The sequence below is a fragment of the Raphanus sativus genome, chromosome 3, assembly GCF_000801105.2.
Source record: "Raphanus sativus cultivar WK10039 chromosome 3, ASM80110v3, whole genome shotgun sequence".
Lineage (NCBI taxonomy): Eukaryota > Viridiplantae > Streptophyta > Magnoliopsida > Brassicales > Brassicaceae > Raphanus > Raphanus sativus.
This window is the reverse complement of record NC_079513.1, coordinates 6612502-6637473: the sequence shown is the minus strand read 5'-3', so window position 1 is coordinate 6637473 and position 24972 is coordinate 6612502. Positions and strand designations below refer to the sequence as shown.

At 32.5% G+C, this 24972-nt stretch overlaps 5 protein-coding genes across 6 annotated transcripts; 3 read left to right on the top strand and 2 right to left on the bottom strand.

The window, feature by feature from the left end:
* The first annotated feature begins 3290 nt into the window (after positions 1-3290).
* On the top strand, positions 3291-5906 carry LOC130509930 (uncharacterized). The gene is made up of 4 exons (XM_057006246.1): positions 3291-4112; positions 4191-4601; positions 4749-5773; positions 5879-5906. Exons 1-4 carry the CDS (start codon positions 3291-3293, stop codon positions 5904-5906), a joined length of 2286 nt encoding a protein of 761 aa, XP_056862226.1.
* Positions 5873-7683, top strand: LOC130508999 (F-box protein At3g12350-like). Its single transcript, XM_057004509.1, has 2 exons — positions 5873-6776; positions 6997-7683. The coding sequence occupies exons 1-2, from the start codon at positions 5994-5996 to the stop codon at positions 7390-7392; spliced, it is 1179 nt and encodes a 392-aa protein (XP_056860489.1). The 5' UTR covers positions 5873-5993; the 3' UTR covers positions 7393-7683.
* A 1748-nt stretch (positions 7684-9431) lies between these two features.
* Positions 9432-11124, bottom strand: LOC108846060 (mannose-P-dolichol utilization defect 1 protein homolog 2). The gene is made up of 8 exons (XM_018619268.2): positions 10913-11124; positions 10661-10814; positions 10500-10572; positions 10348-10414; positions 10203-10262; positions 9947-10007; positions 9830-9871; positions 9432-9710 (listed from the first exon to the last, which is right to left on the bottom strand). The coding sequence occupies exons 1-8, from the start codon at positions 11057-11059 to the stop codon at positions 9607-9609; spliced, it is 708 nt and encodes a 235-aa protein (XP_018474770.1). The 5' UTR covers positions 11060-11124; the 3' UTR covers positions 9432-9606.
* Positions 11125-15146: 4022 nt separating this feature from the next.
* Positions 15147-16079, top strand: LOC108846560 (putative methylesterase 19). 2 transcript variants are annotated; one of them, XM_057005721.1, is made up of 3 exons: positions 15147-15512; positions 15584-15721; positions 15859-15960. In XM_057005721.1, exons 1-3 carry the CDS (start codon positions 15147-15149, stop codon positions 15958-15960), a joined length of 606 nt encoding a protein of 201 aa, XP_056861701.1. The 2 variants fall into 2 exon arrangements, with proteins under 2 accessions (XP_056861701.1, XP_018475286.1); XM_018619784.1 differs by lacking the exon at positions 15584-15721 and having other exon boundaries at positions 15798-16079.
* Positions 16080-17506: 1427 nt separating this feature from the next.
* Positions 17507-21843, bottom strand: LOC130509929 (protein SEMI-ROLLED LEAF 2-like). The gene is made up of 8 exons (XM_057006245.1): positions 21361-21843; positions 19453-19624; positions 18918-19261; positions 18666-18815; positions 18271-18576; positions 18049-18198; positions 17845-17920; positions 17507-17757 (listed from the first exon to the last, which is right to left on the bottom strand). The coding sequence occupies exons 1-8, from the start codon at positions 21841-21843 to the stop codon at positions 17624-17626; spliced, it is 1815 nt and encodes a 604-aa protein (XP_056862225.1). The 3' UTR covers positions 17507-17623.
* Positions 21844-24972: the final 3129 nt, after the last annotated feature.

Sequence of the window (24972 nt, the reverse complement as noted above, 5' to 3'; positions counted from 1 at the left end):
TTGTAAGGGATATTTGCAAATTTGACTCAAAACTCAAAACTCAAAGTCAACCCTAATATTAACTCATGTTTTTTTAAATTTTTCGTTTGTTCTATTCACCCCACAAGTTTATATTATTCACGAAAATGTCATTAATATTTTTCTTTCTAAAATGACATTTTTACTCTCTACCTTATCATCTTCAAGTATTTACAAGATTGTCAATGCCATCAATACACCAACCACCATGAACAACCATAAACTTAAAATTTTATTTTTTAGACGACCTAAACGAAAGTCGTCCGTTAGACGACTTACACGAAAGTCGTCTATGATTTTATTTTGAGATTCTGGTCAAACCTTACTTATTCTAGACGACTTACTTGAAAGTCTTCTAGAAATTAACTATTCACCAAGAAGACTTCAATATTTTAGCAAGAAACTAAAATATTTTTAGCGGGAATTAGAAGATTTTCAAAAAAAATATTCTAACCGATAATACTAATCGTCAGGTGACTTTTCTGGAAGTCTTCTAGTGCATTAAATGTTAAATATTTCTGGAAAGTCTTCCAGACGACTTACAGGGAAGTCTTCCAGACGACTTAAAAGGAAGTTTTCCAGGGAAATCTTCCAAATATGTCTCAGATTTGAAAAAACTTGCATATCCCAAAACATTAAAATGATTTCAAAACATAGAAAAAAATTCAAAAATAAGGTAAAAGTTTAAAACAACCAAAAGAATTTTCAAAAGGTAAGATCTTTAAACAATACAAGGTTAATATGATATATAGATCTATCTTTATAAGAGTGGAAGATGCGAACCATGTAATGAAAAACCTGAAAAAACAAAATAAATCAGTGAGAAGATATGAAATAACAATAAATTGATATAAAGTTTGGTGTTTTTAAGTTGAAAGAGATTAGAGAGAGATTGAAGAGTTTTAGAATAAGGAAAATTACATTTTTGTTGCAGCCATTTGAAAGGAAGTGAGAGAATGTGTAATTTTTTTTTATAGAAAGACAAAAATTCCAATAAGGTTAAATATTTTCGAGTTATAAATCTTTCAAGTAAGTCTTCTAGAAATTTACTATTTGCCCAGACGATTTACTTGAAAGTCTTCTAGACGATTCTAGACGATTTACTTGAAAGTCTTCTAGAAATTTACTATTTGCCCAGAAGATTTTAATATTTTTAGTGGAAAATTAAAATATTTTTTAGCGGGAGTTAGAAGACTTCTTTCTAACCGATAATACTAATCGCCAGACGACTCCTCTGTAAGTCGTCTAGATCCTAAACATAACCCCTAAACTAATTTAACTAACTAAACACATCATAAAATCAAATTAAACTTAAAAAGTGTTTACTATACACAGAAATAAACATATGTAGGTACAAAAATTATTTTCCAAAAAAAACATTTAAGTTTTCCAAAATCTAACCCTAAAAATATATACAATACTACAACATATATTGCCAAAACTTAAATCAAAGAATATCATGATTCAATACTTTCACTTATTTATGTTGAAAACAATTCAATTGTTTATATTTTAATTTATATAACTTAAAACTATTTATAATTACATGATTTTAATTTTTTACTTATAAAATATTTTTTTACAAAATTTAGAAATTATTTTTAAGATCAATTGTACCAGACGACTTTCCTGACGTTGTCTAGATTAATTACAATATCTCAAAAGACTGAGAAGACTTTCGAGGGTTATATTCGTAAAAATGAGTTCTGATTTTTTTGTTTAGTCACAAGGGGCTGGTTGTAATTTCACAAAGCTTTTAAGTTAGTTTTGCATTTGATTCACATTTAGTTATAGTTTTGCATTTAAAATCAAGTTTTGAGTCATATTTGGTAAATTCCTCTTATAATAGCCATCTGAATATAAATGTTATGAATTTTTAAATATGAATGTCTATCTTAGGACTAGACAAAATATGTGTAAATTTTGATTTAATGCATTATTCGTTTCGATGAGTCAAAAAATTTAAATATCCATTTCTCAGTGAAACAAAACAAATAATATGTAATATTCATAAAAAATAAAATAAATCACAAATACTAATATTTTGAAATGAATATTCGATCTGATCCGTTATATACATATACATATATATTTTTAAAATATATATAACCTATATAAATATTATATTTTATATAATTTTTGCAATATTTTATTTATTAAATTGGTTACTAGAATTAAAAAATATATGTTATGCAATGGTAAACACGAATACATGTTATGCAAAAATGGAAACAACCAAACACGAATAAATGACAATTTTTTTTTACTTTTTTTTTTGATCAAATACTTTTTTTTTATTTTTTAAATCAAAATTTACATCCAAACCTACTAGACAAGAATGGTTCAATTCGGAAACGTCAAACTCGGGCCAGACCAAACCAGTTTCACACACCTTCAGTCTCTCATTTGTCTGCCGCATATTCGGTTCCTCAAAGAATCTCAAAACTTTTGAAAGAATATTTCACACAGGGCCGGCCCTGGGCTAAAGCCCGTAAAGCAAGGGCTTTAGGCGCCAGGGTTTAGATAATTTTTGGGGCGCCAAATAATGTTAGGATGCTTTGGTTTAGTGGTTTGTATAGTTGCACATTTATCCCCTGGAGTCAGGTTCGAATCCCCCACAAGTGTCTTTAATTTTTTTTTCTAGCTTTTTTTCTATTGATTTCCTTTTTGTCAACAGTTTCTTTATATTGATAATCATTAACAAATAACCACATCTGATGTAAGCAGAATACGTGTTCAATTATATAACAACTTCAACTTCCTTTTTTTTTGAAACTTATCAACTTACTTTTTATGTGTTTATAAAACAAATAAGTTAATACAAACCTAATCGTTTCCTTTGTTCTGTGATATTACTTTTTTTTTTATCTTTGTTTTCCTTTTTTTTAAGTCTATATAATATTCTTTGCGTTGATCAAATCAATTACGCAACAGACTTCTCCTTCTTGAATTTTTTTTCTCTGCAATTCCTGTAAGTTGTTTTCTCCTTCTTTCTTCTTCTTTTGTTTTCTTCGGGTAAGTTATATTTTCTTCAAAAAAACTCTGAATTATAAGCAAACATAAAACTAAAAACTCTGTAAATATTAATAAATTGTACGAAATTAACGTGAAGTAGCTTTTTTATTAGATTTTAGGTTTTACTTATCTTTTATTATATTATATGCATTGTTATTTATTTTGGAATAAGTAGAATCAGAAATCAGTCAAGTGGACATGCAAATAGGAAGAGAAAGGAGAGACAAGACGAACTGATAAAATCTCAAGCCAATGATATGCTAAAGTATGTTACAAGAACCAAAACTGCAAAAAGTGATGAAGCTGGTGGAGATGAGATTAACAACGAAGATGAGGAGCTTATAATTGAAGAAGATACATCTGAGAAAAGTGAAGAAGAAATTGTTGGAGATGATGCAAATTGTACGGATACGGATAAAGAAAAAGCTGAGAACGAAGACATGGAAGACCAAGAGGAAGTTGATGGTATTAGGAGTGTTCATGAGAATGTTGATATGGATGACCTTGCAAACTGGAAGAAAATTGACCCAAGAATGAGAGATCGTTTGGTGGAAAAGGGTCCACCCACAAGACCTTCAATTGATCATCCTTTTCCAAGAGATAGTTTCGATAGATGTTTCACGTACTCGTCTTATACAAGAAAAATGAGCAATGGAGAGAAACAAGATAGAAGATGGTTAGTTTACTCAAAAGGTAAAGATAAGGTCTTTTGTTTTTGCTGTAAATTATTCAGTCAAGAAACATGTCCTCCTATTCTGGTGACTACGGGTTATGATGACTGGAGAAATGCTTCACATAGGCTAAAGTCTCATGAAACGACTTACAATCATATTGTTTGCATGAGTAGCTGGATTGAGCTAGAAACGAGGCTGAAAAAGAGTGAAACTATTGATAAGCATTTGCAAGAGGCAATTAACAAGGAGAAAAAACATTGGAGAGATGTGATGTTGAGGATAATTGCAGTGGTAAAGACTCTAGCAGAAAGGAATTTAGCATTTCGTGGAGAAAACGAGAAGGTTACTGATCCAAACAGTGGAAATTTTTTGGCGTTTATCAAGATGATTGGAGGCTTTGATGAAGTAATGAAGGAACACATTCGACGGATTGAAAAGGGTGAAACTCAATACCATTATCTTAGTCATAAAATTCAGAATGAGTTGATAGAATTACTTGCTAGTGAGATTAAGAAGGTAATCTTAAAGAAGATTCAAGATGCGAAATATTTTTCAATCATTTTGGATTCTACTCCTGATGTTAGTCGTAAAGAGCAGATGACGTTTTTAATTCGGTGTGTAGATGTTTCTACGGATTCACCCACGGTTAAAGAGTTCTTTTTGTCATTCTTGGAAATCAAAGACAAAACAGGAGAGGGAATTTTTACCACTCTTCAAGATGCATTGACTGATCTTAAATTGAGTATTGGTGATATAAGAGGACAAGGCTATGACAATGGGTCAAATATGAAAGGAAAACATAAAGGAGTTCAGAAAAGATTGCTTGATATTAACCCAAGGCCATTCTATACTCCATGTGGATGTCATAGTCTCAATCTTGCTCTTTGTGACATGGCTTCTTCCTCCGATAAAGCTGTTGAATTCTTTGGCATTGTGCAGCGTATATATTGCTTATTTGCATCATCAACCAACAACTGGGAAGTTTACAAAGAGATAGTGGATGGTACTACGCTTAAATCATTGTCACAAACTCGGTGGGAGAGTCGAATTAATAGTGTTAAACCGATAAGGTTTCAAACTCTAAAGATACGAGAGGCTTTGTTTTTCTTAGCAGATAACAATGATAATATTGGACAGCGTAGTGAGGCTGAGTCTCTTGCAGTAAGTGAAACACATGGACTTGGAGGATTTGAGTTTCTCTTTGGAATGGTAATTTGGTATGATCTTCTTTATGCTGTCAATACGGTGAGCAAAACCTTACAGTCAGAAGATATGGATATTGAGGTTGCTATTTTTCAGTTAGGAGGACTTGTTGGTTATTTGAAAAGCTACAGAGAAACAGGTTTTGAGAAAGCAAAAGTTGAAGCTATGAAAATTGCCATTGATATGGATATTGAACCAGCGTTTTCTTCGAAACCAAAACGCTTGATAAAAAAGAAAAAGCAATTTGGTGAAGATGCTGAAAGAGTTGATGAAAGTAACATGTTAAGTGTGGAGGAGACTTTTAGGATCGACTATTTTATCAACATTATGGATCAGGCTATAGTGTCTTTTGGGGTTAGATTCGAGCAATTTCAGCATTATGAAGAAATTTTTGGATTTTTATTTGGCTTGAAAAAACTTAAGTCAGCAAAGGATGATGAGTTGATGACATCTTGTGTCAAGCTTGAAGCTTCTTTAGAGCATAATGGGCATTCAGATGTAGACGGAAAACAGCTTTTTATGGAACTTCGATATCTAAGGGAAATACTGCCAAAGGAAATTACAAAAGCTGTTGAGATGCTAGAATTTCTTAAAAGAATGGACGGGTGTTATCCAAGCACAGAGATTGCTTATCGTATACTACTAACCATTCCAATTTCAGTTTCTTCCGCAGAAAGAAGTTTTTCAAAGTTGAAGCTCATAAAAAATTATCTACGTTCGACTATGTCTCAAGAGAGGTTAAATGGATTGTCGATGATAGCAATAGAACACGAACTAGCCGAAGCCCTTGACCATTCGAAGTTGATAAATGATTTTGCAGGAAAAAAGCAAGGAGAACTATCTTTCATGATTAATGTATCGGTGTTCTTTTTTTTTAAACAAATTACTTCTTTTATAATATTTTGATTTTTTATATTAAATATTAAATAGTTATATTTGAGGGACAACATTTTTTACGTACGTTTTAGGCGCCATTTAGGTCCGGACCGACACTGATTTCACAATCCCTATTTACCTTGTTAACCCAAGAAAACTCTCAGCAATTCATCATCGCAATCTATCCATCCGACACAAAAGCTTCAAATGGCACTTGCCTTATCCGATATCCCGGAGGATCTCCAGCTCCGCATCTTATCCTTCCTCTCACCAACCGAGATCTGCAGCTTCGCCTGCACATCCAAACGCTTCGCCTCGCTATGCCGCGACGACCGCAAAATCTGGCGCGTCGTGTGCGATCGAAGGTGGGGGAAGAAGACACATATCCACAAATGGGGAAACGGCCGAATCGCATACAAGCTCCTTTTCAGGACTCTGAAGCGGTTAGAGAATCTGATCGGATTCTGGCGGTTATGCGGTCGAGCGAACCCCGCCGATTCATCTCCGCCGCTTGTTTTCTTCGAGTGGGGCTCCTCTTTCGTCTTGGGATCTAGGGTTCTCGCAATCAACGACGACACGTATCGCGTCCGAAAGACGCCGTTTCTCGTGCTGGGTATCTCGTCGGAAGGGAGAACGGAGAACTTTCTTGATCTCGATGGGAATCACAGATCTGGTGTCCCTGTGGATCTAAGCGAATTAGAGAGAAGTAGTCTCGTTCCCGTGGATGTGAATTTCATGGGGAACGGTCATATCATGGTTGAGGAGAATCCACAGAAGAGTCCTGTTTGTAAAGGATCTAGCTCCGACGAGGATGTTGTTTCGGAGATGTACACTCAATTGGCTAATAGGACGAGTCCTGGAGGGGATAGAAGGAGAAAGAGGAAGAAGGAGAAGGAGAGACAAGGGAGGATCAAGTGGGAACCTGAACATTTTATCAAGGTTTCTGATTTCTCCCCTACCCTTGCTAGACCATTACAAGGCTTATGGAAGGTCGGTCTGCCTCCTCTGTTTGTTGTTATCATTCATTATATTTTTATGGTATAGTGATATCTTTTGAGTCGGGTTGTTCGTAGCCAAGTGGCAACTGAGTTCTGCCTTCGGGCCCTGACGTTAGGGGTTCAACCCCTCCTTACCCTCAGTTGAGGATTTCGGTCCAAAAGTGACCAAAGTTGATAAAAAAAAAAGTGATATCTTTTGAAAAATGTGGCAGGGTTTCTGTGAGGGAAGGAGCATGGAGTTGTATTTGGTCAAATACGATGAAGTTGGAGGCGTTATATGCAAAAAAGTAGAGGACTTGTCTCTCTCGAGGCAAACTTCTCCTGTGTTCTGGACACCCGATCATGATTTTATCGCATCTCCGTTTTCCGTCGAAGAAGAGGTGATATTGGATAGTCGAATCCATATCACGCCTCTCCACGGAGAAGTTCATGAACAAGTTATATCTGGAATGCTCTACATGAACTCTAGCTACGATCCGGGTGAAGGACGGGTCTGGTTGTATGAAAATGGGACTTTTGGTTTCGGGTTTCTTCGAGATCAGTTTATTACTGATCTCAAACGTGTTGCCCTTGAAGATGGTTGTCTGGCTGATGTGTTAGATGCTTAGAAGTGATTTGCTTTATTGCTTCTGAGCTTGTGAATTATGCTGGTGATGGATGGATATGATCAACTTCTCTGTACATACAAGACTTAGGTGACTGTTACTTTCAAATTTAGTCGTGGACCAATTGGCCTAAACTTGGTTGGTGGAATGGCCTTGTATTTTATTTGTATGATGTAGATTGTAAGTTTGCCAGAATAAAACCAGAAATTTTTATTCATGAACTCTTGCAATTGTGCTTACATTTAATTTAATTTCTACTGCGCTTTCAAAGGGCGGACAAGATTTCTTTTTTCATCATCCTATGTATTGATCTTCCGCTTTTGTTAAATGTGTGAGATTATTATCAATCTTAAAAGTTTGCATTATGATGATTTTGATCCGTCCTTAAAAAAGCGGGATTGTTTTCGAATGATATAATTTTTTTTATTTTTGAATGCGTACTTACTTTAAAATGTTACAAATGAAGTGTTGTATTCAATGTTCTGTAACCCGGTATGGACCCGCAGTTAAATCGATAACATCGATGACTCAATATGTAATCTGGTTAAACTCTATTTAAAAGTTCTATTAAATCCGCAATTTTGTTGTAATCTTTTTATACTGGATTATAATTTTTTGCTAGCATTATTATACAAATTAACTATTGTCATTCAACCCGCCTTATACTTGATAAATAAATTAAAATTTTAAAAATATTTAATATAAATATATATGTATATATTAACTTATGAAATTATTTATTACTTTATATATCGTACTTTAGTATTTGTTTTTAATAAGTTGAAATATGTAAAATTCATGCATTTATTTTATTATGTTATTTTATAATTTAGAAAATAGTTAATAGATGGATTAAGTTACTTTATATTTATTACTTGATGTAGCAATTTAATTATGAATATAAATTACGTATATATAAATACTATAGAATTTTATTTCTTAGTATATAAATAAAAAATAGATTAAAAATCGGTTTTAACTACAGTTAGTTATTAATTATGACTTTTATGATTTAAAAGTAAATATTCAAAAGAAATGTGTATTTACATTTTAAATAAAAGATATTAAAAGATATTATTAAGATGTAATCTTAGTAAAAGATACGTAAGAATATACTTTTAAAGATATTGTTTTGAAAATATTAAAATAATTGGTTAGGTATAGTATATATTTAATAATATATTTTGTTTATATAATTTTTCAAATACAGTAATTTATATAATTTGTTTTTTATTCAATTAATTATTTCAAACCCATATTTGTTGCTTCTTACTTTATATAAGTTTTGTTGGATTTGTTTTTGATTATTTGACAAACTAATTTATGCAAAGTTCAACAAATTTAAAAATTATTATAAATTTTACTTAAATATTATTAAAAATAATATTTACATGTAATTCTAAATTTATATTGTAAGTAATAATGAAAAACATAACAGTAAACAAATTATATAAATTATTCCAAATTTCAAAACAATTAAGGAGTTATGGAAGAGGAGTAAACAACTACATTCTCTTTGCTTTTCTGTCCCTCTTGAGCATTCAATCCTTCCCGGTTACTCATTTTCCAAAACAACCAAGGAATTATTGACACTCTAAAATGGATCTATGGAAACAAATCAAATCTCAGTTGCATCTTGGAACTGTTAGTGAAACCACTAGACTTAAGTTGAAAATTTATTTATGGGTCAGTTTTGAAAAATCTGCTAAATTATGGTTTGTTTTGAAAATTCTGCTTTATATTGTGCAGCTGTTTGGTTGTTGTTGTCAAGTTGGTTCAGAGATTGTTTAGATTGGTTATGTCTGTCAGTTGTAGAGCAAGGTAAAATAACAACAGCTTTAAATTCTTTGTCAAAGAAAGTGTGTTCGCATATATTACTCCAATCTATAGACCAAACCCTAACTTCCATCGGATTGGTGTAGTTGTCCTCAACAATAACAATCGTGGGTGGGTTATTGATATTTGATTATTGCACCAAGACATCATACCATTTCGTGTAGTTTCAGGTTTAGCTATCATAACAACACATAGGAAAGAATCAATCAGACTTCAAACAGTTACTTTACTATCAGAATCAAGTCGAAACCCATTCAGTGAACAAAGTCTGGTCATCCTTGAAAAGGGATATTGAAAAAAAAAAACTGCAACACTGATTAATCTCTTTTGTTTTTGGAGCCAACAACAGAAGTATTTGATTTAGGATTATCTTTCTAGGTTTCAATTGGTTTTCTTCTCCTTTACTGCAGCAGCCTTGTGATACAGGAGAATCTGACTCAGGATGGTTCCGTTGGTGAAGACTCCAAGAGCAAATCCCGTAAGAACTAAAGGAGAGGTTAAGGAAAAGGAAATATTTTCTATAGAGCATAGAAAACCAAATATGATTAAAAATGTGCAGGTATGATTATAATAACAAGTATATTATCTTAGCTGCAAAGGATACTGCTAACTGGGGCATTTTCCTGGATACTGGTGAAAACTCTCACTGCGAGGTAAACAAACAATTATTACAATAAAGTTGGAAAATAGAGGGAGCCACACATCAAGGGAGTGCTCTTACCAATGGACCCAGCGAAGTTCATGAAGAAAGTTAAGAAACTGAGTTCTCCAGTGCTTTTGTTCTGTGAAGAGAGACAGAAAGTGACATAAGAGGCAGGTTTGAAACGATTTCTTTTGTGCATAATCTATAGAAATATTTGTTGTCATAGATATACCAGAAATTTAAAAAACTATACCATGACAGTTAGCTATAAACTGACATGACTAAAAGATTATGATAAAAACAGCATTCAAAAAATATCAAGAAGATTACTTACTTTGAAGTTCTTCCATATCTGAGGGAGCCTTGCAAACAGAAATATCGCATGTTGTGAAGCCTAGAATAAAGATAAACCACCATAAAAAATGTAACCTACACACACAGGGTTAAGTGAATAAAACAAAAAAAGCCATTGTCCTCACATAAAGAGCGTCGAAAAGCGTTGGATTAATCTGCCCAGCAAGCACAGTTGGTGCTACAGCACAATATCTATAAAGCGCTTGGCATTAAAGAAAGGCAATATAGAGAAGAGTCTGAACCTCAAAAGCTAAGAGAATTCTTAAGAAAAGGATACAGGAGTGCTCTGGCCCAAGTTGTCATAGGGACAGGTTGAGAGTAATAATAGATACAAGCAACCAAGATTAAAGCTGCAATGATAGGGGTATTTTAGTTAGCTATAAACCATAAAGGAGGATCATTTGAGAGAGAGAGTGAAATTGAGATCAAATAACGCACCTTGAATCAAAAGAAAAGCCATTTCACCAAAGGCAGAAAAGGGAAGACCTTTGTGAAGGCAATAGGCAAGAGAAATTGTATAACCAACCACTTCGAGCTCAAATGCCACAACACTTAGGCCTCGTACGCTTTTATGGTGCACGATTTTCATTATCTAACAGTATTTATTTAACACAAAAATCGATATTAATCCTAAAAAAAATTAGAGGAGATTATTTGTAGATCAAAGTGATTGATTGATTGATATGATACCTGAGGGAGCTTGACGGTGATGGAAGCAGCGACAAGGATGTAACCGAGAAGCTTGGAAATTAGAGGAAGAAGACAATCTTTCTCCGGGAATTCACCGTTCCGGAGAGATCCCATCGCACAGCTCAGGTCGATCCCTAGATACTCCATTCTTTCTCTCCTTCCTTTCTCCTCCGTGATTTGGACTTTAATCTTTGCATACCACCTACAAGATCTTAAAATATTCTCTTATACCCATATTTTAATAAATAATTATCAATCCAATTTTTCGCAAACGGAACTCTTAGGTTAAAATTTAGATCGGTTTAACATTAATTATATATTTAATGAATAAAATTTATAAATTATCTAAAAATGATTTTAAATGATTTGGATTATATAAATAATAAGAATTATTCAGAAACCTAAAAATATATTAAAATAAAAAAGATAACTCGTATATATACTGTGTTGTTATTTTAAAACTATCTTCTAATAAAATGTTAGAAATTTTTTAAATATATATATATATAAAACTAAATATTAATTAAGTAATTTTTTTAATTTTATATATAATTGAAAAGAGAATACTGAGTGAATTTTATTTTTAATAATAAATATATGTACAAAGAATTTTTTTAAAAAAAATTATATGTAAGAGTGGTCAAATAAAAATATATAATAATTTGATTGAAAATGTTAATATTTATTATTATAATCTTCTAATTAGTAATAATTATATTAATAAATAATTATAAAATGTTCAAATCCGCATACGCATACAAAACCCCTAATTTAAATAATTTAAGGAGAGACAATCTATTTGCACAAAAAGAAATCACATACAATCTTTCAACTGTGGTCCAATTAATTCTACATATTATAAGTTTCTTATAAATATTAAAATTTGTTTCTCCCTAATTCAAACCCAATAAACGATGGTTTGGTTTGATTTTATTGGTTTTGAACTAAACCTACACCAAATCTATATGTTTTGGGACCGAATTTAAAACCTAACCCGACCTGAGATTCATATATAAAACCGAGACCACCTCTGAATCAAACTTTGGTAAAATTCAAAAATCGGATTCTGTCGATTTCATTAGGTTAGACTTTGGTTCTATTTCAATTAAAAAACAATTTAAACCGGATTGGGCTTCCATATCCAGGTCTAGAGTTCGAATCATAGACTATACACGATTTATTAATGCAGACTATGGAAGAAAGATGTACAAGAGATCTTTAACATAGTGCAAGTAAATCTGGTCAGAAATAAATTTTCATAGGACAGTTTAGATGATGCAGTTAGGCGTAGATCTCATAAGGCAGGTAGTATTATCGGTTGTCAAATCGTCTATATAATATTTTTCATAGTTTCAATGTCATAATAAATCAGCGTTAAAAAAACCGGATTGTATAGGTTTGATTTCACATTTAATAGATTATGGGGAATTGGAGAAAGATGTGTTTATTATTTACTGCCTCCGTATCAGTTTAACTGGTGTATAAAGATTTTAATTTTTCTTTCAAAATAAATAATCTTTTAACAATTTCAGATAAAATTTAATGTCATTTGAATTTTTTGGACAATTACAAAATAATGTATCTTTTTATTGGCTAAATTATTTTTGTTTAATGTCATTTTATGTAATCAAAACAAATTGCATAAGTATTTTCTTAATCTTAAGATTAACAGCTCTTAAAATGATAGAAAGGAAGAGAGTGTATAATATATGGAATTAGGACAAGACTAAAAGATGGTGTGCAATTATTGTTATATGATACTTATATTGTGAAAATAAGTCATTTACCAATTTATAAAAACCTAACTTAAACTTAACACATCACTTTCAGTGTAAAAAATGAGAAAAACAAACACACCTCAAATCTTTAATGAACAAACCTAACTACAAACCTAAAGACAAACTAACTAAGAGCATCTCCATTGGTGAACCTCATGGGGAGGTTCACCAAAAAAAAATTTATTATTTTTTTTATTATTTTTTTTACTGTTTGATTTTTTTTCTGTAAAAAAAAAAATAAAAAAAAAAAATAATAATCGACCAACTGCGGGCCGCCACGTGTCGTGGGGCCCGCGAAATAGTGATGATACAGGTTCAGTGGGAAGAGACTATGAGAGGGGAGGTTCATAGAATTTGATTTTTTTAATATTTTTTTTTTTGGGATTTGTGTGAATCCCCCATTAGTTTCACTAATGAGGATGCTCTAACACACTCGCCCCGTAGGATCCTATCTCGTTTTACCCAAACCTGTGCTTCCTACTCACTTAATCTCTTTCTCATTTTTGTTGTGGCCTGAGAGTATATCCAACCCCGCTACAAAATTAATTGCAAAATTAGAGTAATGTTTTTTTTGTTTAATTATAACTGCATTCTCCGTTCCATTTTGCAGTTAATTTTGTAGTGGAGTTGGAGATGCTCTGAGAACCCTAGACAACCAAATTACATATCCTCGCCTCCGTCCTCCTCCTTTACCGAAGCCCTCAGAATTGCCTACCCTCTTTGTTCTGAATTGGATACTTTCCTCTTCTTCCTTTTAGAAACCTGTATTCAGCTGTGAGTGATTTGTTCCTTCTAATCCTTTTTGATGTGCGTTCAAAAGAAACTGAGGAAACTTGTTTGTTCATGGCGAAATGTGGGTGTTTTGTTTGTTTAACCGAATGTTAAAAGCAAAATGTGGATTTGGTTTTGAAAAAAATCTTTGTGGAAAACATATATTTTTAACACTAGTAAACAAATATTGTGTATATCCCAATTTATTTGTGTGACTATAGCATAAATTTCAATGATATATGATAATTTAGTCACAGAAAAGCAGTGTTCTGAAATCCGAACTCGACCTTTGGTTGAACAAGTAAATTCGGCTACCCAAGATAAATCTGGTTTGGATTTTATGAAAAAACCAATATTTAAAAGTTCAATAAAACTCGTAAAAACCTACTAAAACCTGAAAATCGATTACCGGTTGAATTAATGGCTAAACCAATAAATAACATTTACTTATTATTTTTATAGTTTTTACTTGAAAAAATGAAGTTGAACGATGATAGAGATAACTAAAATTAGTTAATTTAATTTGATGTTAGTTTATTTTTGTTATCGATAATTTATTACTTTTGGTTTATTTTTATCTTTCATATTATACATTTAAATATTTATGAATTTGTAAGTCTTGATATTTTTTTATTAGATGTGAAAACTCTTAACTTGTTACATAAAAATTTGGATACTCTAAACTATTTTTTTTTGATATTTTACATGTCAAGTGAAGATAAAATATAAAAACTAAAGTTAAATATTTTCTAAATGTCCAAAATATTATTTTGTGTTTTATAAAATATTTAGAAAATACTTAAATTTAGTTTTGTGTATTTATTTTCATAACTAATATATTTTTATATAGTAAAACAAATCCATCTTTTAACCCGCGGTTCATCTAATGATCCACTGACCCGATTAACCATTGGTAAATTGCTCCTGCATTTTCAGTCCGAAAGGCATGAATCCATTCTGGTCAGAGCCTTTGTTTCTTTTGCTTGACTGGCTTATACACAAGATCAACCTTAAATTCATGGACTGCAATGGAGGGGTCGATCCCTTTCATGCTGTTCCTAATAAATCGGTCTGAATTATCTTCGTCCATGCCGGTTTTGACATCTTCCTCTTATTGGCATTTCTTCTTTACTTGTTCGACAAGGAAGGCAGCTTTCCAAAGTTTGAGTTTTGCGATCAACAAATTCTTGGCAGCAGAACTTTCAACAGATTTAAGCTGTCCACATGATCTTTGCATCTTTAGAAGGCTATGGATTTGTTCCTTGAGCTTATATTTTGTGCAAGGAGGACAAGAAAATCACTAAAGAACATCAAAAATGGATGATTGTTAATTATTCAGCGAATTTATAGTGAAGCCGTGAAGGGGATGGAAGACACAAATCATATGCCCATGTTTTGCAAGCCTCAATACTAGGTGATTGTCTCTTGGAAATCGCCTACAAATTTGCTTGACTTTGTTTGATGAAAATGTATTTGACTTCCTAAAGTTTCAGACTTTTACTGCTTGCTTCTATGTTTGAAATAAAATAAAATCAACTAGCAGTCAATGTAGTGTTGGTTTGGCATTCTCTGGATCTTAGAGAACGACCAAAACCTAACAGCCAATGTACGGAAAAGTATTATGTGAAACAACGGTCTATTATATAAAGTGTTGAACCAAGATGTAGAAAATAAAAAAAAAGGCAATGGACAAGCAGAAGCGGTTTGTGCTCATTCATGGGCTCTGCCACGGCGCTTGGACTTGGTACAAAGTGAAACCACAGCTGGAGGCGGCAGGGCACTGTGTAACAGCAGTTGATCTAGCTTCGTCGGGTATAAACATGACCAGATTGGAAGAAATTCAGACTTTGGAAGATTACTGCAAACCATTGCTTGAGTTTCTGAGCTCGCTTTGCTCAGATGAAGAAAAGGTGATTCTTGTTGCTCATAGCATGGGAGGTATAAGCGCTGCACTTGCTGCTGACATCTTCCCTTGTAAGGTTGCTGCTATTGTCTTCTTGACAAGTTTCATGCCTGACACAAGAAACCCACCTGCTTATGTGTACGAAAAGGTAACATAAACATATGATGATTTGGTATTAAACTGTGGCGAATGATTCTGATATTAGACTGAAATTTGCAGTTCTTAAGAAGCATTCCACGAGAGGAATTGTTGGACACTGTGTTGGGGAAGTACGGGAAACCTGATTGTCCTCTAGATTTTGGGCTTATGGGACCAAAGTTCCTGGCCAAGAAATTGTATCAACTCTCCCCACGTAAAGTAAGACTCCAAGCTTAATAAATAAAATTCTTCGTTTTATTCGACCTTTTTGTTGACTGTTGTTGTGGGGAACTAGGATCTTGAATTGGCGAAAACGTTGGTGAGGGCAAACCCCTTGGTTACAAACAATCTGGCAGGGACAAAAAGCTTTAGTGAGGAAAGGTACGGATCTGTTATACGTATCTACATCATATGCGGAGAGGATAATGCGATACCAGAGGATTACCAGCGTTGGATGATCAGCAATTTTCCTGTAAACGAAGTAATGGAGATCAAAGATGCAGATCATATGGCAATGTTCTCCAAGACTCAAGAACTATGTGCTCGTCTCTTGGGGATTGCTGATAAATATGCGTAAGATAAACCTGTGATTGTGACTGCAAGTTAGTATAAACATTCAGCTTCCAATATATAAGCCAAATGTTAGTGACCTTAAGAAACTTATTTATTTAAACTTACACTACTGTGTGAGAAAACTATCAGTCAATATATTGATAGTGACTAGATAATTACCCGCGCTACGCTGCGGGATTGTATCTTCAATATTCGACCATAGCATCAAATTATGTATTTTAGTATGTTTAGTCTATAGTCTCTTATGTTAGTTTTTTTCTTCTCCAACCTCAAAGGTTTTGTGATGTAATTACCCATTGCAGAAGATAACTCATTGATGTGCACTGCATCTTTATATGCAGATTCTAAAGAATAACACATATTTTCTTTCTTTTAGACACAGATTCCACTTACTTGTTGGAACCATCTAACATAAAACCTAAGTTTTTTGCTTATATCAGGAATCTGCTCAATCTCAGCCTATGATATCCCAAAGAACAAAAAAATAAACAGTTTTTCAGTGAGACTGCAATAGGCTTTTTTAAAAAATTTTGAGTGAAACCTAATTGGATCTTGGTTAACAAATCTTGGAATAAAAAACTATCCAACATTTTTTCAGTATCGTCGTTATTATCCCAACACTTGTTGAAATGATGAAATATAATAATTCACTGGTGTCATTGTTATTTGCCACCAAGCTTGATATTTCGGATGTACATGGAAAAAAATGAAGAGTTTATCAAACATATTTCCAATCCACAATGATGAAATCTAATAATACTATAATCTGTTTCCAAATTAAATTTTCTTTTGTTATCCAAAATCAAATCTATACTATTATTTAAAAAGTGATTTGGCTTATGTGTCAGCTTCTCCATATTTTTAAGTTTTTTATTTATTTGTCATGTTTTCTATAATTTTAGGTTTATTCATATTTTATTCTTAATTATTAATTTTAGTAAATATTTTAATGATTTACTTATAATTTATCATTATCTTTATCTTGAGAATAACTTAAAAATTCTAATCATAATGTCATATTTAAATTTATATTATATATATTTAAGTAAAATTAAAAAATTATATAATTTTTATATTATATTTGTCATGTTTCCTGTAATTTTAGGTTTAGTCATATTTATTTTTAATTATTAATCTTAATATATTTATTTTAGTGATTTTGCTTATAATTTGTCATTATCTTGAGAATAACAAAAAAATTCTAACCACAATGTCATATTTATATTATATTTACTTAAGTATAATTAAAAAAAATATATATATATGTCTATATTATCTTTGGTTTAGTAATATCAAACCGATTACTTTTCATACTCTCCATAATTTTAGTTTTTTTTCTTATTTGTCATGGTTCCCGTAATTTTATGTTTAGTTATATTTTATTTTCAATAATTAATCTTAATAAATATTTTAATTATTTTTCTTGTCCAGAACAACCAGCACGCAGTCTGATATCTCCTTCCAGTACAAGATAAGGATCAACCTATTCAGTACATACAGATTAGATGACAGCTGACCATCCAACAGATGTAATATTTTAGCAAAAAGCTAAACCATTTGGATAGTTAAAGACTCTTTGACAACTGGAATTAGCTCCGGTATATTAGAAATCTTGGCACTGAAAATGAGTAAATACGATGCAAACGTGAAGATTGATCTTCTACGAGAGAGCTGCCAACCTCCTTTAAGAATCATATACCAAAAAAATATATACTGTCAGAGTTGCATTATATCTAAAGCCAAACACAAAGTAGTCTTTTAACTTTTACCATCTTGATTCAATGAGAGATTCCGAAGAGAGAACGCAAGCTGAAAACACTGCACCAGAGCCATGTGATTTGATTTCTGCCATTAGCCATTCACCAAATCAGAGAAAATAATTACAAAATTCTCTCAACTATATAAGAGAGAATCCATCAAGTAACCAAAGTTCTTTTTTTTTTTAACTTAGCATAAGATAAAAGCGGACTAACCTTTGCTAGCGAAAACAAAAGAGTTGTATTAAAAGTGATAGTCATTGCCTCAAAATTTGCAGGGGTGTTCTCCGTAGAAGTTGCTTGGATCCATAGTGATGTAAGTAGCATATTTACTTGGTGACTACTCAGTCGAAGTGAACATAACGACTGCCAAAGCATGAAAATCACACTCTAATCAGCTCACTATCAATTAACATCAGGTTTAGGGGAAACTCATACCTTTATAGCACCATCCTTTAGGCTATCCAAGGACTGACAACTAAGACCACTTGGATGAGAAATGTGGTTTACATCTTTACGCAGATCATTGTCTAAGATTTCCTCAACTTTATCTCTCTCTTCCTCCTGTAAACTGATACTCTGGCTCCTCACAGCATTTGAGGTTTCCTTATATTGGTCTGACCAAGGCAAAAGAAGAGTTCGAAGAAGCAGGACGGAGAATATATTGTGTGCATCAACTCTAGTTTCATAATCTGTGTGGGACATTGCAAGAAGAAGTTGGTGAAACAAGGCATCAGGAAATACCTGATATCAGACCACAGTAAATAAATCCGTTAGAACAGAAGATAGTCAAATAAAAAAACAAAAGTTGCAAGTAGTAAGAAAAATCTCACTTTCTTGTGGTAAGAAACATTTGGGACCACGGATACTATATGTGCAGCAAAGAGAATGGCTGATGCTGTGGTCCTAGCAACGAGTACATTAGTTGATATCATCTCAAGAACCACCGCTACCATATCAAGAATGGGCCCTACATCCCCAACCTTAAAGCAAAACCAAAAAAAAAATAGTTAGAACATCGTTATGTGATTGTCCACAACTTTGAAGAGGGTAGGATCAAAACCACAGAAAACAGCAAAACTAACCTTATTTGAGAGCTCAGAGATGCACTTATCTAAAGCTTGCTGCAAGTCAGAGTTCTGCTTAGATACATCAGCAGACAGATCTGACTCAGCCGCATTCTGCAGGCATTTCCGCAAGTGCTTAATCAAGTCGGCAATTACAGCAGTCATCGCTCCTGAAGCTTGCTGCTTAGCATGCAGCGCAAGGCATGTAGCTACATTAACCATGTTAACTTGAACCCCTTGTTGCTTCATCACGTTCTTATGATCCAAATGCTTGATCAAAGAAGATGTGAAATACATGCGAAGTGTGAACCACCAGGATGTTATTTTTTCATCCAGCAGTATGAGCTTAAATCTCTGCAAGACTGCAACACACATACTTTAATGTGAGATTTTAATCAAATCATTAGAACCAAATAGATGTAGCAAGATAAGAGTTTAGACTTACAGTGTCTTTGGCTGACTTAACATTAGTAAGTGAAATTGGCAGAGGTAAAACTGCGAGATAAGATTTGTGAAAGCTCTGCTATCCACATTAATCCAACAGAACCAAGACCTTTCAACATCTCAGGCACATCACACAAGACAACACCAAGGAACTGGCAGTTCTGTCTTGTTGTCACAGCAGAGCATCCATCTTCACCATACTTACAAATCACACTCGCTAAGCACAGAGTCTCTTCACTTGTGGTCAAACTATTACGTAACTGTACTTCGTGGTAAACTATCTACAGAAAAAGAACAGAGAGTGAAGAATGAACCTTATAATCGTAATCTAGAGGATATGAAAATAAAACAAGCACGTATGATTACTGTGATGGAACAATCTAAGCCACTTGAGTCTAACATCAGTTTCTTATCTACAAGTGTTATAGGTAGCCAGGAGCAGCTCCTTCTCCATCTTGACTGTCTCATGTGGATTAATCTCGTATATAAACTTGGAATTCTGAATTGAAAATCCATCTCGCAGTTCGACTCTCCGCTCCACTCGATCTGCGTTCATGGAAAAACAGTGGTATCTATCTCGCAATTCCACTGTGGGTTCGTTTCAGTTTCCTTTGACGGCGATAAACGCGATAGTTTCGAGATGAGAAACGCGATAGTTTCGGTGAAAAACACGGTGGTTACGGTATGAGAAGAAGTCTGTCCGACAATGAAGTCTGATCATCCAAAAGAACAACGACAAGACAAATGATCTGGACAAACAAAATGTTTTCATTGGATTTTCAACTTTTTCATTTAATGACATGTCATTCTCTTATGCTCTTAAAAGTCTGATGTGTCAATCTCTGGAGAGATCCTTGCTTCATTACTGTGTGGATTGTTGAGAAAACTTATTAATTATTATTAAGAAACTACCACTCAAGAAACTTATTCATTATTAATTTCTAGCGAAGAAACTAACAGTCAATATATTGTTAGTGATTGTTGGATGATCAACAATTTATAGCGAAGAAAAAGCTGAAAATGTTCTGTTTTCCATTCTCGAGCATTTCTTCATCTTGAATCACGTTTTTTTCATGTGATATATATATATATATATCTCTTTGAAGTAGCTAACATCGTTTTGAAGCTGTCTGACACAACCTTTACTATTGCTGCATCATCCCCAAATTTCTATCCAAAACCCAAAAAACAACCAATAAAGATACATAATTCCTATTTAAAAAGGTCTCAGTATCTAAACCAAAGTTAAATATTTATCATCCATCAATCTTGTTCCAGTAAAATTAAAATACAGAAAAACAAAGTTTTATTTTTCTTCTGAAAACAAAATTAGATATAGGTAGGTACGTAAAGCATTTTCAATATGCTACAAAGCAGAACTGTGGTTAGAGAAGAATCATGAAGCATCTCTACTAACAAAAAAGGAGAAACCAGAAAGATTCATTACACAATCACACACCAACGAAACGTTAACGAATCTAGTGAAGTAACCTAATAATATATCTCTTTCTCAGAACCTACCCTCTGTCATAGCCTAATAATATATCTCTTTCTCAGAAACTTACTGTCTTTAAGCCGTGTGGATCTCTGCTTATCTTTCTGATATGAACCAAAAAGTTTACTTCCTCTTAACCTAATCTCTCTTAGAGATGTTAATTCTTGGAAGCCTCCCTATTATTAATAATAAGAAATCCTTATATAGGGATACAACTTTTAGAATATAGAAAGCCCTAACATAAATTGGAAAACTTAAAACCAATTATTAAATAGAAAACTATCAAACTCTAATTGTCAAATATCCTAATCTATCTAACCATAGTCACTTATCATTACATCCCTCTTCGACTCGGAGCTTGCCCTCAAGCTCCAACTCTTCATATGCATATGACAGCTTTCATGTATCTTCCCACAAGTTATACTAATCTCTTTTTCTTTGTAGAACTTCATAAATTCATGTATGCCTCTTCCAACCATGTCGTTATTCCTTATGGTTAGGGTTTTCTTGTTCTGAAATTACCTTCAACGACATGTCTGATTTCAGAGTGATCGTCACATGATCCTTTCGAGGTTCCTCCATATTCTTCTCATGAACTTTCTCTACTGTTGGGTTGGTTTGCACGGGTGCTTCCTTATGCACAGCAGCGAAAGTTTCCATAGCTAACATGGCTTCTTCTTTTTTCTTCCTCTCTAGCTCCTTCAACGTTGCTTGAATGCTCTTTGCAATCTCCATTATCTCACCAAGTTGTGCTTTTCCTCCCTTGCTCCTACTAAAGTTCTCAACTTCGGATAGCTCTTCTGTTGAAAATTTGATAGCCGATGAATGATCTTGAAGAACCCCCTTTTTCTTAATATCTTGAGCTTTAGGAGATGAAGGCTGTGATTCCAAAGCATTCACTCTTTCTGTTAGGGATCTCAAATCACTCTTCAACTCACTCCCCATGTTTTCGATCTTTGCCATCATAATAGCAAGTTGCTCCATAACATTTGTTTCCTCTCCCATCGAATCGTTCGGCTCTGATACCAAATTGATATGAACCAAAAAGTTTACTTCCTCTTAACCTAATCTCTCTTAGAGATTAAGTTAATTCTTGGAAGCCTCCCTATTATTAATAATAAGAAATCCTTATACAGGGATACAACTTTTAGAATATAGAAAGCCCTAACATAAATTGGAAAACTTAAAACCAATTATTAAATAGAAAACTATCAAACTCTAATTGTCAAATATCCTAATCTATCTAACCATAGTCACTTATCACTTTCCTTTCATAATAATGGCAGAACGATAAATAGGTACCTAAAGCTTTGTCAGTTTATACAGAACAAGAACTAATTTAAATGTTGAATACAGAAGAAGGGGTTTTAGTATACAAAGAATATGCGGAAACTAACCGTCTATGTAAGCGTTCCTGAACCAAGATATTGAAAGTAAAGAAGGCAATGGAGAAGGAGAACCAGAAGCGGTTTGTGCTCGTCCATGGGCTTTGCCACGGCGCGTGGACTTGGTACAAACTGAAAGTGCAGTATCAGAGGATTCTATGTACGGATCTGTTACACGTATCTACATCATATGCGGAGAGGATAATATGATACCAGAGGATTACCAGCGTTGGATGATCAGCAATTTTCATGTAAAAGAAGTAATGGAGATCAAAGATGCAGATCATATGGCAATGTTCTCCAAGACTCAAGAACTATGTGCCCGTCTCTTGGGGATTGCTGATAAATATGCGTAAGATCATATGGCAATTTTCCTGCAAGTTAGTATAAACATTCAGCTTCCATTATATAAGCCAAATGTTAGTGACCTTCAGAAACTTATTTATTTGAAATTACACTACTGAGTGAGAAAACTAACCGTCAATATATTGTTAGTGATTGTTAAGAAGCTTATCAATACTATTAATTCAGGAACCCTTTTATGAAATTGCCCTTATTCTTTCCAGACATATTACTTTTTGTGCCATCATATTTTCAAATGTTTTTTATTTCTCATTAAGGTTACTTGTGTCTTTTGCTATTTGGTTCAACTTAATTATTTTCTTTATACTGATTAATTAATAATCATAGTAATCTCAATAATATTTACATGTTTTCTTTCTTTCTCTCTCTTCTCTATCGAGTTGTTTTTTTTTGTTTGGTTTTCTGATTGAATCGGATTAATCTCTGATCTCAAACCAAATAATAAACTTCTGGATTCATTTTGTAGATTTTCAATTGAATTCCGATTTGCTATAATTTTTGTTTGATCCTTTTTTCCCTCAACCAAATTTAGTCGCTTAAATCATACTAGATGCTATCGCCTGAGATCCTCCTATCATTAGCTTGAACCTTTTTTAATGGTGGGAGTAATATCTATGATGTCCCTGATGGGCCTCTGAGTTAGACGTTTTGGTGGAGCTTCCCACAAATGACGTAAGATTGAGATGTGGAAAGTCATACGAGTTGTTTAGAGCTTTTTTTTTTTTTACAACTGTTTAGAGCTTTCTATATGTTTATTTGATGATAGCGTACAGTTTCATTAGATTTTCAACCTAGCGGTGGCGACTCGGAGTTCATCGATTTCCGGCACTGTCTCTTTTAATGTCCAGAATTCAACACGTGTATATCAGCTATCTGATTCAGCTGACAGAAAAAGGAAAAAAAAAACTATCGGATTTACATTGGGCTTGATGGTACATAAATCATGAGTATATTGGGCTCTCGGTCACCACTTTGTAATGTCCTTAGTTGACTTTTTCGTTGATGAAAAATACCAACAAGAAAAAAATCTTACTTCAATCTCTTATGTATCATTTCCTCTTTATTAACAATAGCCACATTACACATATAACCTATAGTGTTACCTCTTATATATTAAACTTCATTTGCTATATATATGGTCATATTTTGTTATCTATCACGATCACAACTAAACACTACAGGAAGTTTAATATATAAACAGGTTAAAATTTTCTTTTTCTATATGGGTTACAAATTTATTTACTATATATACACAAATAAGCTAAACATTTTTAATGTTTAATCTTTTTATTAAAAAAATCTTTGACATATATGGGTCAAAATTTTCAAAAATTATACACTATTATTGAATGTGAAATTAATCAAGATAAATTATAATAGAATAAGTTTAGTCTGATATATTCTTAAAATTATAGTACTTATATCTAAAACAACTAAAGATTCTGGAACTGAAAAAAATTAAACTCAAGATTCAGATTATGTTTTAAAAGATATTTCAATATAGTTTTAACATCTGAATTAAATTCTAATTAAAAATAATATGTTCAAATATTTACAATATTTTGAAATATCTATATTTTTGACATTATCATCTGACAATGAGCACATAAAATTTTCATATTTAAAACAAAAACCACAAAATCATATTTTACAAAACTTGAAAATAATAAGAAAATACTATTTAGGAAATGTCACAGCTACTCATAATATTGAAACATATTTGAAAATTATAGAAATAATCATTTTCTAAATCAATATGAAAAATATACTAAATATACGTGTTTTACAACTATAATTGCACAAAAAATCTATTTAATAAAATGCTAATTATTTTTTAAAATTATTATTTCAAAACTCAAATAAATTTGATTTTTTAAAACTAATCAACGACAGATGACTATACGTTTTAAAATTATCATTTTTGAGCTATTCCGACAAATATAAAAAATAATTATTAAGTACAAACGGGTTGAACTAATAAATTTATCATTTCTACTTATGAACTAACAAACGGGTTAATAGTTTTATTAACAAAAAATACTATAGCACTTTAAAAGTGCGGATCAAAATCTATTTTATTCAATTAAAACAGAAATATGATCTATTGATATAGGTGTGGTTCAACTATTTTAATCCAATTATTAAATGTCTTATCAATCATCTAATAAAAATATTATAAAACATAAATAAATTAAAAATACAAATATAAAAATTAAATTTCTAAAAATGTAAAATAAAAACATTTACCCGCCCTTTTAAGGGCGGATCAAAATCTAGTCAATACAATTAAAACAGCAGACAATTTTTTTGACATCCCCTTGCTTTTTCAAACTATTTACATGAGTGTCATTATCATTTATTTTTAAAAAACAAATATTATTGGTAA